Source organism: Aureobasidium namibiae (genome assembly GCF_000721765.1).
Source record: "Aureobasidium namibiae CBS 147.97 unplaced genomic scaffold scaffold_14, whole genome shotgun sequence".
NCBI classification, from domain to species: domain Eukaryota; kingdom Fungi; phylum Ascomycota; class Dothideomycetes; order Dothideales; family Saccotheciaceae; genus Aureobasidium; species Aureobasidium namibiae.
Window position 1 is genome coordinate 268,936 of NW_013581195.1, and position 12,176 is coordinate 281,111.

At 49.7% G+C, this 12,176-nt stretch overlaps 3 protein-coding genes across 3 annotated transcripts; 2 read left to right on the forward strand and 1 right to left on the reverse strand.

Annotated features, from left to right (window-relative positions):
* Positions 1-1,322: 1,322 nt before the first annotated feature.
* M436DRAFT_52456 (uncharacterized protein) lies at positions 1,323-2,960 on the forward strand (the record flags this gene model as incomplete). The annotated part of the gene is made up of 3 exons (XM_013569728.1): positions 1,323-1,508; positions 1,572-1,677; positions 1,732-2,960. 3 exons carry the CDS (start codon positions 1,323-1,325, stop codon positions 2,958-2,960), a joined length of 1,521 nt encoding a protein of 506 aa, XP_013425182.1.
* Positions 2,961-5,688: 2,728 nt separating this feature from the next.
* On the reverse strand, positions 5,689-7,403 carry M436DRAFT_83917 (glycerol kinase; the record flags this gene model as incomplete). The annotated part of the gene is made up of 4 exons (XM_013569843.1): positions 5,689-6,415; positions 6,473-7,040; positions 7,093-7,246; positions 7,308-7,403. The coding sequence occupies 4 exons, from the start codon at positions 7,401-7,403 to the stop codon at positions 5,689-5,691; spliced, it is 1,545 nt and encodes a 514-aa protein (XP_013425297.1).
* A 2,116-nt stretch (positions 7,404-9,519) lies between these two features.
* M436DRAFT_52113 (aquaglyceroporin like protein) lies at positions 9,520-10,695 on the forward strand (the record flags this gene model as incomplete). Its single annotated transcript, XM_013569662.1, has 3 exons — positions 9,520-10,013; positions 10,066-10,250; positions 10,307-10,695. 3 exons carry the CDS (start codon positions 9,520-9,522, stop codon positions 10,693-10,695), a joined length of 1,068 nt encoding a protein of 355 aa, XP_013425116.1.
* Positions 10,696-12,176: the final 1,481 nt, after the last annotated feature.

Genomic DNA, 12,176 nt, shown 5'->3' on the forward strand with positions numbered 1-12,176 from the left:
ATGTTGTCTTTCGTCGTTCTGCAGAAAAAAAAAACCCCCCAGAAGGCAAAAAGCGCACGAGTGGAACGAGAATGGCCCCTCGAGTGCTCTCCCACCCTACATGCATATATATATTACTTCTCCGATAACCCCCCCTATTTCTTCTCCATCCATTGCGCTTCGCTCTTTGTTTCTTGTGTCCTCAGAATTTTCGTTTTTGTCTCTTCCAAATTTTATTCTCACAGAGGACAACCACAGATCTTGTTTTGCAACAAGCGGGCTGCCATGTCAACTTTGGCTTATGTGTTGATATCATCACAGGACAGAGAGAAGCAAGAAGAATCTCCCTCCTCACCACTCCCTTTTCTCTCCTCCTTACCGCTGAATGCTTCCAACCATCTCTTTCTCTCGTCGCTTCTCAAGAACTTTCAAGGTGAAGCTCGACTCCCCTCAAAACCAAAAGCATCGCGTGAAGAGAGTTGAAGCAAAAAAAAAGTCGCCAAAGCAGAAAAGACGGAGCCAGCGCCAATCCGATTGAAAACTATCGTTTGAGTCAATCTCATCGCCCCTTTCTCCGACAAAGGTAGATAAGGGGCCATCGAGTGAAGAATGGATGTATCGTCAAGCAAGCGCCTTAGGATGCTAAACACGTCTTTTTGTTCTTCTTGCGGACTTTTTTCTGATGTCTTTTCCTCTGCTTCTTTAGCACAATACCCTTTTGTTTTCGTGGGGATGAGGGGTTTCGACACTCGAGAGAATCTGTGATGCGAGAAAAGTAAAGAAGATGGTGTGAAAATAAAAAGGCAAAAGGAAGGGCGAGAAAAAGATGGTAAGGAAAAGAAAAGATAGAAACCACGAATAGAAGGATCAGTGAAGCAAGCGCAGCACAAACCCCCTACGATCTCTGTTCGTTGTTTCAGTCACTGTGCGTCAAGCGGCATGCAGGCATGCGTTTGTGTTGCACGACTGTAGTTGTGTGATTGATTCTCGGCATCGGGGGTTTGCTGGACAATGGTATTGTAAGTGACAATGTCTTTGTCATGGGAGAGAAGCAAGGGAGGAAGAAGGGTTTACTTACCACTTCTGATCTCCAATCTCCATGTGAGGGTTTCTGCTTCTGTGAGGAATGCAGAGAGTGAGACTCGAAAAGTGAAGACGTAGGGCAAGCGTCAGCCACACTTTTGACACGTGACTCTTCTCTGCGGCCACAGACAAGCGCGGCAAGCCACAACTGATGCATGTCAAACGTCAATCTTGCTTCACGTGCTTTGTCTGTATTCTTTCCCTTTCGTGCAGCTCATTCCAAAGATTGACCGCCGAAAGAGAGGTAGTATATACAAGCCATGTCATCGACTTGGATCGATCAGGTCAGGTCATCGCATAACCTGCAACTGGCAGCCACAGCAGTTGCCTCTGGCCTGCTGGTTGGCAGTGCGATTTTGGGGTTGCAAAAGGCAAAGCAAGAGTATCGTGTTTCTGATCTCAAGAGCTCGATTCCTGATCTTGACAAGGATGAGAATGTCGTCCAAGTGAGTGGAACATGCTTCAAAGATTGGTGTGGAGGAAGAGAGTACTGATTTTCTGGCGATGAGATAAACAATTTCGGCGGTGCTGTGCAAGATGGCTCCAAGTCATCAAAGGAAGACGAGAGAGGTGCTGCTCTTGCTGTGAGAGCACGTTTGGGAGACTACGACGAAGGTTGATTCATATCCCAAAACTGGCTAAAAGCACGATTGTCTGACAGGTATACAGAACTCATCTTGGAACAACTAGCCCGCAACCGCGTCTTCCTCACCGACGACGGCCTGAAGAAGCTTCGCAATGCCTTCATCATCATTGTCGGCGTCGGCGGTGTCGGTTCTCACGCCGCAGCCGCCCTCGCCAGATCCGGAGCTGGAAAACTGCGCATCATTGATTTCGATCAAGTCACTCTGTCGTCTCTGAACCGTCACGCTGTAGCCACCCTCGCAGACGTGGGAACACCAAAAGTACATTGCTTACGCAAACGCCTCGAGCAAATCACTCCCTGGACGCACTTTGACTGCCGCAACGAACTCTTCGTGGGATCAACCGCCGAAGCCCAACTCGCGCCTTGGACCTCAGATGGTCACAAGCCGGACTTTGTCATCGATGCCATTGACAATATCGATAGCAAAGTTGACTTGCTGGCGTATTGCCACACCCACAACATCCCAGTCATTTCCTCCATGGGCGCGGGCTGTAAATCAGACCCTACACGCGTGTTTCTGGGTGATATCTCCACCAGTACCGACGATCCTCTTTCTCGCTCTACACGCCGCAGACTACGCATGAGAGGCATCAAAGATAATATCCCCGTAGTCTATTCCTCTGAAAAGACCGCACCTGGAAAAGCCCAACTGCTTCCTCTGTCCGACGAAGAACACGCCAAAGGCAGTGTCAATGAACTAGGCGTGTTGCCTGAATTCAGAGTCAGGATATTGCCCGTGTTGGGAACGATGCCAGCCATCTTTGGTCTTTGCGTGGCTAATCACGTCATGCTTGCTCTCAGTGGCTATCCTCACGAATACCTACCCTCAAAATCTAGGGACAAAATGTATGATGGCATTTTGGCTTCTCTGCAAGGATCCGAAGAGAGAGTGGCAAGACATATGTCTATCGATCCTCTTGGCTTACGCATCCCCATCACCCAAGACGACGTGGGTTATGTGGTTGAAGAAGTCTACCGTGGTCGCAGTGTCGTCAGTGGACTGGCTAGTCGATTGGCACTTTGCCGTTGGCGCAAGCCTGAGAGCAATTTCATCGATACGTCGGTGCAAGGGCAGAAGAGTTCGAGTATTGCAGTGAAGGATTTGGTTTGCATGACCAAGGATGAGGTTGCTCAGCATGAAAAGTTGGTGTTGAAGGGGGATAAGACGCCGGAGGAGGTGTACGATGCTAAAGTTATCAAGTTGGTTGAGGAGAGGATGAAGGAGGAGGCAAAGTATCGTGATTTGAGGTAGAAGGGTGTTTGAAAGTTGCTGATGTAAGATAGAAATGTTTGTCACGATATTGGAGGAATTGAAGGTCGTCGCTTTAACTCCTGTGTTTCCTCGTTCTCTGACAAACCACTGCGGATTGCCGTCTCAGGCAACATGATCACACAGCGAGAATTCTCTGTCGCCCCAACCGCTGTCATAACCTGCCTATGTTTTGTATCAGACTCGGGCCTCCAGTAGAAAGGTCCTTGTGTTTGGACTTATAAAACAACAACTCTTGGACTCGAATCCACGACATTTGTTCCTGGACGACATATCAAGTCTCGTACATTGCTCCAAATAACAACCTCATGGAAAGCCTGGCTCGTGATACTGTCAATGAATCTGTTGATCTTCGGACTCAGGTTTTGCAGCCGCAAGTACACAATACATCGAACAGCCAAAACTGCAACATATCAAAAAACAAGGTTCGGAAAAAGAGTGTATCCGAGATCACTGATATGATTGATACGAAGATCGGAACGATAGACATGAATCTGATTATCAAAGGCTCATACCCGAAGCTTCAACGATATCGAAGACGAGGAACTGCTTGTTCGATCACACTTCACAGACCCTGTTAGCGTAGTGCAGGGTTGCTCTCCCCTCTGAAAGTAGTTGTCCCATTCCAGGGTCCCAAGATTCCCACATCACTGGAAGTGCATAGAGAGCCAACGATGGCATGACTCTCAGTGAATGCTCCCAGTCCATTTGCAGGTACTGTGTATTCAGATAGTCCCACGAGTCTAGCTCATGCTGATTCTCGGACAGTCAGGAACGTTATGTTCGAGTCTAGGTCAGTTGTTACCAAACTCTTGTGCTTACTGCAAAGAACGTTGATATTGTGCTAAGAGACTAGGACACGAGGGCGAGAGTTTCAGATGTCAAGGGTGTTTTACTGGACTGGATCTGAGCTGTTAATCCTCAGATCTCTGTCACCCTTACCCTTGATACTGGTACACTTGTCTGGCCATAACCATCATGCCGCACGCTGATGGTCACTTTACAGGCTCCAGACCATAGGACTATAGGCATTTACTCGTGTGTATACAAGATCCTCATGTATCTATACCACTTCATCGTACACCTTGGCAAGGGCATCCAGCCCAGAGAGTCTGGATCTTCTGTCTCTTTCTATGCATGTATATATGTCAGGGCATCGAGATCTAAAGTGATTGCATCAATGCTTCTCTTGTCAGCTTTACCATGCAGCCAAATTTACCGAACGAATTGATCTATCGCCTGCTGAATAATCCAACAGCACTTCTTGTAAGTTGTCGGTAGCATGTCCTTTATTCCATCGATGTGCTGAACCAGAACTCTCTTCCAAACATATCGAAGTGGAAGAGGTAGCGGCATCAATTTCTCCACCGCCACCTCAAGCCTCGAAAAGCCTTCAAAGACCCCAAACAAAGTATTCTTCTCGTCACATGGGCAGGACACAATGACCCAACCTTCTATTTATTTCGTTTTCTTTGCCTTCTCGTCCCGCTGAGTAGCCACTGCCTTCAGCCTTTCGCCACAGGTCACTCAGTACCTTTCCCCAGACGCCAACACCATCCCCGATGGTTCGCTCCTTCCTCCGCTTTTTTGGGGTGTTTAAACCTCTGTATACGTTCCCTTCTGACCCGTTTTGCCTTGCTTTTTTGGCTCAAGACTAAGGTTACCCTTCCGCCAACACCACCCATCTCCACACTCCCCCAGACGCCACCAGCAAACCTACCAAACAATGAACAGATGCGGGGAAACCGATCGCAAAGAAACTTACACATCACGATCCAAAACATGGCGTGGATGACTCGGCTACGGAAGACCATGATTCCGTAAGCCAGCCATGAAACGTCTGAGGAATGCTTGGACAGCAGCCCGTAGAAATGGAAAAGAAAGCCAAGGTAAACCAAGGTAGAACTCGGTTATTAGCTGGGCTGTGATAGATGCCTCGGGTATACCGTCACGCCTCCAGAGTCCCTCGGATACGGACTTTACTTTCCTTCCCTCTCGCCTCTGTTCCATTCCTTGTGTTGGACTTTTGACTCGCCTGGGCTTTTGGCGAGAGTATGACTTGCAAACTCCCGCTTTTGCTTTATCTGCCCTGACTATCACATAATCATCATTGCAAACCTTGGTGGACTAAAGTGTAATTAACAGTAGATGCCGTTCCAAACAACAGCAAAGACCATGGAGGCTCGGTTCTTCTTTAGCTGGTGGCTGGTAGTACCAGGAGCTGCCACAGATGGCGTTAAACTGTGGTTGGCGTAAAGTCAGCAGACACGTGAGAGAAACGCATGCGTGCCATGTGCCATGTGCCATAATCGCCATGTGGTATTCCACGTTTGCGGGGTTTTGTTGATTAAGCAGAAACTTTGGGCTATGGACGGTTGAGGGAGAATGACGGCTGCGATCAAATAGCTGTCATGGTTGCTTGAGGGAATGATAGACGACGAGGCAGCAAGCATACCGCGTAGAGTATGAGCGCTCACCGATGTTGAACGAAGACATTGAAGAGCAGTCCTATTTTCAACATCATCCCTCGTAACTTCACCAATAGCTTTTGGACGTGTTTCATGAATTGTAAAGTATAATTTATCATGGATATCTAGAGGCAGCTGGCCGAAGCGCTGCGAGTCAAAAGCTGCGGAAACAACAAAGAAGTGGAAAATCAAACGAGTAAGACCGTAAAAGGGCATCAGTGCAGAAGAGACCGAGGTCACCTCTACTCATCGTCAACAAGCCATCCTCGGCACATGTTGACTGCTCTCTCCCAGCGCTTGACCCCCTTGGCACTGTCCTTTGCCTCCATCTTGGCTTCAAAAACAGTCTGCCCGGCAGTGTTGACTTCTTTCAACTCGTCAAAGTTCTTCCACACGCCAGCGGCAAAGCCGGCAGCAATGGCAGCGCCCAATGCAGTGGTCTCGCGCATCTTGGGTCTGACGATGGGGATCTTGTTTTCGGCGAGAATGTCCGCTTGGATCTGCATGCACAGCTCGCTGTTCGACATGCCGCCATCGACTTTGAGTTCTTGGAGGGGGTGTCCGCTGTCCTTCTCCATGGCATCCAGCACAGCCTTTGTCTGGTAGCAGACAGCCTCGAGTGTGGCGCGGGCAATGTGTCCTCGTTGTGTGTGTTGGGTGATGCCGAAGATGGTGCCTTGGGTGTCGGTGATCCAGTATGGTGCAAACAAACCGCTGAATGCTGTGACAAACACCAAACCACCGTTGTTCTCCACCGTGCCGGCAAGCTCGGTGATTTTTGACGAGTCGAAGCTGAAACCGAGGTTGTTCATGAGGAACTTTACACCCGAACCGGCTACTGCGATGGAACCCTCGAGGGCGTAGCTGGGTGTGCCGTCAAAGTCGTACGCGACGGTGGTGAGCAGACCGTGGGTCGAGATGACGGGCTTGTTGCCAGTGTTGTACAAGATGAAGGAACCTGTGCCGTATCTTTTTGTTTGTCAGTTTGCTGGGATGTTTGTGACACACACCATAAGCGTGACTTACGTGTTCTTTGCGCTACCTGCATCGAAACCTTTCTGGCCGACCAGGGCAGCAGACTGGTCACCCAGACATCCGGCAAGTTTGAAGCCGGACAGAACTCCCGAACCAATGGTGCCGTAGGCCTTGTCGCACGAAGACTTAACAATGTCGGGCATGTGGATTCTCGAGAGATCGAACTCTTCATCGCTGAAGAAGGCAATGAGCTCGGGATCGTAACGGAGGTTGTGGATGTTCATGAAATAAGTTCTGGATGCATTGGTGGGATCAGAGACAAAGACTCTCTTCTCGTGTCCATTGAGCTTGTAGACGAGCCAGGCATCGATGGTTCCAAAGGCGAGGGTGCCCTTCTCATATGCTTCTTTCACCTTTGGCTCGTTCTTGAGCAGCCATAGAAGCTTGGTGACACTGGGGTAGGTGGAGATAGGTAGACCAGACTTTTGCATGAGGTCGTCAGCGCCCTTACGAGTCTTCAACTCTTTCACGATTGACTGAGAACGAGTGTCGGTCCAGACAATGGCGTTGTGAAGTGCCTCTCCTGACTCGATGTCCCAGACAACAGTGGTCTCGCGCTCTGTTATAAGTTAGTGAAAAGATAGACATGACATAATCGGATCATGTCTCACGGTTGGTGATGCCGATTGCCTTGATGCTGTCAATTGAGTTTCCATCTTTCTTGAAGGTCTCGATAGCACCCTCGATGCAGTTGTGCACGGAAGAAACAATCTCCTCAGGATCATGCTCGTGCCATCCAGGCTGAGGGTAGATTTGAGAGAATTCCTATGGAAAGGAAAGTTAGCTTCGTACACTCAAGCTAGAACAACAGCTACTGATCGCATACTTCTTGATGAGATGCAACAGGCTCTCCAGCTTTGTTGAAGATCAAGAACCTCGAACTGGTGGTTCCTTGATCAATGCTACCAATGAATTCGGCCATGATGTGCTGTGTAGAGAAAAGACGAACGCGCGTGGAAAAGGATAGACTCTGGCTTCTGAAAGATAGCTTCAGAGAGCTTGGGAAGGCGCGAGTATACTTAAGTACCGGTACTGTTGACACCACATGCCAACACGGAAAATCTCTAGGCCGTCCCTTGAGCCTCCACATTTCCTATCGTGAGGCCCCGAGGGGTAAAGGTCTGGCGAAACCTCGAAGAAGACGCGAAGCTACTTGCCGGATCCTCACAAACGTGTGCCCCGCCCAAGCAGCACTCGTGATGCCTGCGTCTCAGCAGAATCCTTCCATCAAAATCTTTCTCAAAAGCTGGCTTGCGGTGCACGGATGGGCACGCAATGAGAATGGAGCCCCGCATTGAAGGTGCCAATGCTTCGAGACTTCCATACTACGATCCTACAAGCTAGCTCTCACGGTGCGCTTACGGTGCCCCTCTAGCGCTATGGGTCGTTTGGCTTGATGAGGTTACAATCGCGACAATCACATGCCCTCCGACCTTTAGCGCCACGTCGGTCGAAGGATTCCGCTGTCACGGTGTTCTTGCCGAGCTCGGATTGTTGAGATTCTCGAGATTATTCCGGGTTTATTCATTATCGATCGTGTGGTCCGTGTTCAATCTCGCAACCCCAGACAAACCCCACGCTCGGCAGGCTCCCCATTCGCCGATCATTTCGTTGGCTGGACCAACGACAGACTGCAGCTCCTACCTGAGTCGAGGTCTCTAGGCGCTATACCCAAGTCCTTGGATCTTCTGATGATCGCGATAGTGTCACCCGTCAGCAATCAGCAAATGTCGCAAAACTGACGTCCAAGCGCGTATACGCAAAGAGGATGCGAAGGCTTTCTCTCCTTTCTGCCTGGCTGCAATTTTCGGTATCCCCGCAATCACAATCTGCCGTAAAACTATGTTCAAGCCTCGCAACAAGGTAATTAGCCACCTATTTCCAGATGTAGCTGTATAGCATTAAAGTTGGTAGAAGACAGCCGACAATCACACCGGCGCCCTGTGCTTGCGAGTCGTGCGAGGGCCTACAAAGCCCTCAAAAAACGTCCGCGAAGCGCGATCATACCGAACGCAACCGGCGTTGCCGCGATGTAGTATTGCGGCTGCGTGGCGTCACAAGCCACCAAAGTATACGTACCTATATCTACCCCAATCCTGCCTAGGCGCCCAGCGGACACAATCCGCTCTGGCCAATGCCAGTAAACACGATGGCGGCTGTTACGTTTGCTCCATTGTACGTGTTCGTGTCTGACCAAGCGTGGGGTTGAAAGGAGGCAAGAGCACGTCTTCCAGTATCCCGAAAGATGCAAGTCCAAGCGTTGAGTCTTGGGACACGGCCGTAGTCTGGTATGCTTGCTGCGCTCGGATGACATGTCCGTTTTCAATGTGCCCCATAGCGGAGAGACCGAAAGCAATAGCTGGAGAGATGGGATTGGGGATGAGAATGGGGCCATAGCGTGGGACAAGCGAGTCTCTGTCTCCTATACGAGCCATTCTTGTTGCAAGGCGTTTCGTTTTGGTCACTTGCTCTCTGGGCATGTCTGATAGAGTTCATCAGAGGCGAGATCGTACAAGACTTTGACACCGGAAAGCAGTGGTACAGTGCTCCTGATCTGTGATTGCGCCCTGCAACCCATTCTTGCAGCGGGGTAACAACGTTGGGAAGGCACGGGAGTTCCTGGTATGCTTTTTCCTTCGTCTGGAACCGGTCGGCAGCATTGGCACTCTGGAAACCTGCAGGGAAGCACCAAGCAGCTAGACAGTGGCTTACTTTGCAGTAGTCAAGCCGCGGTCAAGGTACAATCAACGGCGTACACGTAACGGCACCTGGTACGCTTTCAGGTGAGTGGTTGGGCTGATCAAGATCTGTGATGATAGCGTGACTTGTGCTCTCACGTCCGGATGCCGAACGACCAAGGGTGTTGCTCAGGATTGGGACCAAGACAAGGAGGCGGACGCAGAAGGATCAGAAAGCAAAAAAAACGATCGTAGTCAGACCATTAATAAAGCCTGGCCCCAGGCCATGTTGATGTTTTGATCATCTCATCGAGCATCTCTTCCCTTCTCCTTTTGATCATCTTCAATCAATCATCCACAATGTCGGACATCAAACAGCATCCTGAGGTGTTCTCCGACAAGCTATCAGACTTGGAGATCACCCACAATGAACATTTCAGATCGGACTCAGAACGCTCAGATGATACTGTGGCATCCCAGGCCAAATTCGTCGAGAGGGGTGTCCCACTCAACAGAAGTCCCACAGCGGCAGCACTCGACAAGACCGACCCGAAGTTCCTGTGGCCTAGAATCCGTTTGTCGTTGCAAGATGCCTTCTCCGAGTTCATTGGAACATTCATTATCATCATGTTTGGTGACGGTGTCGTTGCTCAAGTGGTCTTGTCCGATAACAAGAAGGGTGACTACCAGTCCATCAGTTGGGGTTGGGGTATCGGTGTCATGTTAGGTGTATACGCTGGCGGCAAGAGTGGTGCCCATCTCAATCCTGCGGTCACCTTCTCGAGTTGCGTATTCCGAAAGTTTCCTTGGAAGAAGTTCCCGATCTACATGTTGGCCCAAACTCTCGGAGCATTGTAAGTCGACCATGGTCCAGTGTCGTTCCCATATACTGACAGAATCATCCAGCTGTGCGTCAGGAGTTGTATATGCAAACTACAAGTCGGCCATCGATGTGTTTGAGGGAGGAGCCAGTATCCGAACGGTCGGAAGCGCAACCTCGACAGCCGGTATCTTCTGCACATATCCTGCTGAGTTCATGACGCGGACGGGCATGTTCTTCTCGGAATTTATCGCCAGTGCTCTTCTTATGTGTAAGCAATCCTTCTCAAAAATGTGTGATCATGCAAAACATACTGACTCAGAACAGTCCTCATTTTCGCTCTCAAGGATGACTCCAACCTTGGCTCAGGCAACCTTACACCCCTCGGACTCTTCTTCATCATTTTCGGTATCGGCGCATGCTGGGGTTGGGAGACAGGCTACGCTATCAACTTTGCCAGAGATTTCGGACCTCGTCTCATGTCTTTCTTCCTTGGATATGGACATGAAGTCTGGTCGGCAGGCAATTACTACTTCTGGATCCCGATGGTAGCACCTTTCTTCGGCTGCACGTTTGGTGGATTCCTCTATGATCTGCTGATGTTTACTGGAGAATCTCCAATCAACGAGGAGTGGATGGGTATTCCTGGAGCATACCAGCGCCTGATGTCGTTTGGAAAGTCGAAAAAGGAGAAGACCGAATCAAGCATTGTTTGAGCATGGGGGTTAATCATCGGGAGGAGGTTGTATTTGGTAGATGAAAATTCGAGCTCCCAGAGAGCAGCAGTTTTTCCAGATGATTTCGCGTATTGTGATGGCAGAGACAGTGGACTGTGATAATTTTCAGTCTTGAAGGAAGAGAAGTCTTGGTTGTTACTCAACGTCGAGGTACAATGACTTCATAGTCAACAGGGTTGAGGCTTCAATGTGGAGTGCCAAAGTTTGTCACTCCAAGCATTCTCCTGGAGATCTAGAGCGACAACTTTGCGGTAGAAAGGCATAATGATCTTTGATTCAGTGATGAGTTCAAAGAGAGTACATGATTTATAGCTTCTCAATAGATGCTATCTTGTTTCTTGAGAGTATCGTGCGTTTATAGAGCTGCGCGCGTGACATAGTTCTGCACGTGGGAGATGGAGGACGCAACAGCGGTGTGGCTGCAGGAGGTCGGTGCACGATCGACGAGTTCATGCACTGGCGACTGGGCACAGAAGTTCGAAACAAAACATTTTTCCAATTGCTTCGGTAGTTTCAAAGAATGGGCCATGTTTGTTGTCCTGCTGTCTGACTAGGTAGAGCGGTGAACAGCAGCCAAAGCTTCGGGCAGCGTCGGAGTTGTGGACGGACCCTGAATCAAGAATCAACATCGCCATCTTGCCTGAATAATTTCCCTTGTCACGCCAGTGGTGTGTTTTCTCTCTCTCTCTCCTCTGTATACATCTCTCTTAGCGTTGAGTTACTGCATCTGTTGCATTCTGCGTCTTAGCCTGCATTATGATTTCTGGCATTTTCGATCATCTCAACTAACCACATCATCACCCACACCAGGGCCATGTCGTCACCCGCCGAGACGGCCAATGGCTTGCCGGTAGCTCCTTCTGCTCTCTCAGGAGATGTAGAGCGTATCAAGGAGCTCGTTCGCTTGTCGTCTGGCTCCAACATTAGCCACCAGGTCTTCCGAAGCGCATTCCACCCGCACATCACTCAAGAACACATCCTCAAAGAACTCGAATCCCTACAGAAGAGGCTGCGCAAGTCAAGGCCCTCCACTCGCGATCCTAGTCCCGACTCTGAAGATGAGTCTTTCTCCGACGCCGACCCCGAGCGAGCACAAGACCAGCACCTCCAAGAGCTGTCCCATGCTAGACAAGAGCTAGAAAAAGTAAAGCGCGAGCGAGAGCAATGGCTCGAGAACGCCGAGAACCGCATCGATATCTTGATTGATGAGAAAGAGCTGGTTGCTGTTCAACTGAAGCAAATTACCAAAGAGTTAGAAGGAAGTCAGGCACAACAGCAGCAGATCAAGCAATCTTTCGACGAACTTGTGTCAAAGAACAAAATCTTGACTTTGGAGAAGGAAGAAAGCCTGACCCAGCTGTCACAACTACGCGGAGACTGCGACAATTATCAGAAGCTGTACCAAGAGTCCACTACTTCGCTCCGCAATCTCGAGGCCGCCTCCAAAGCTGCCGAGAAAG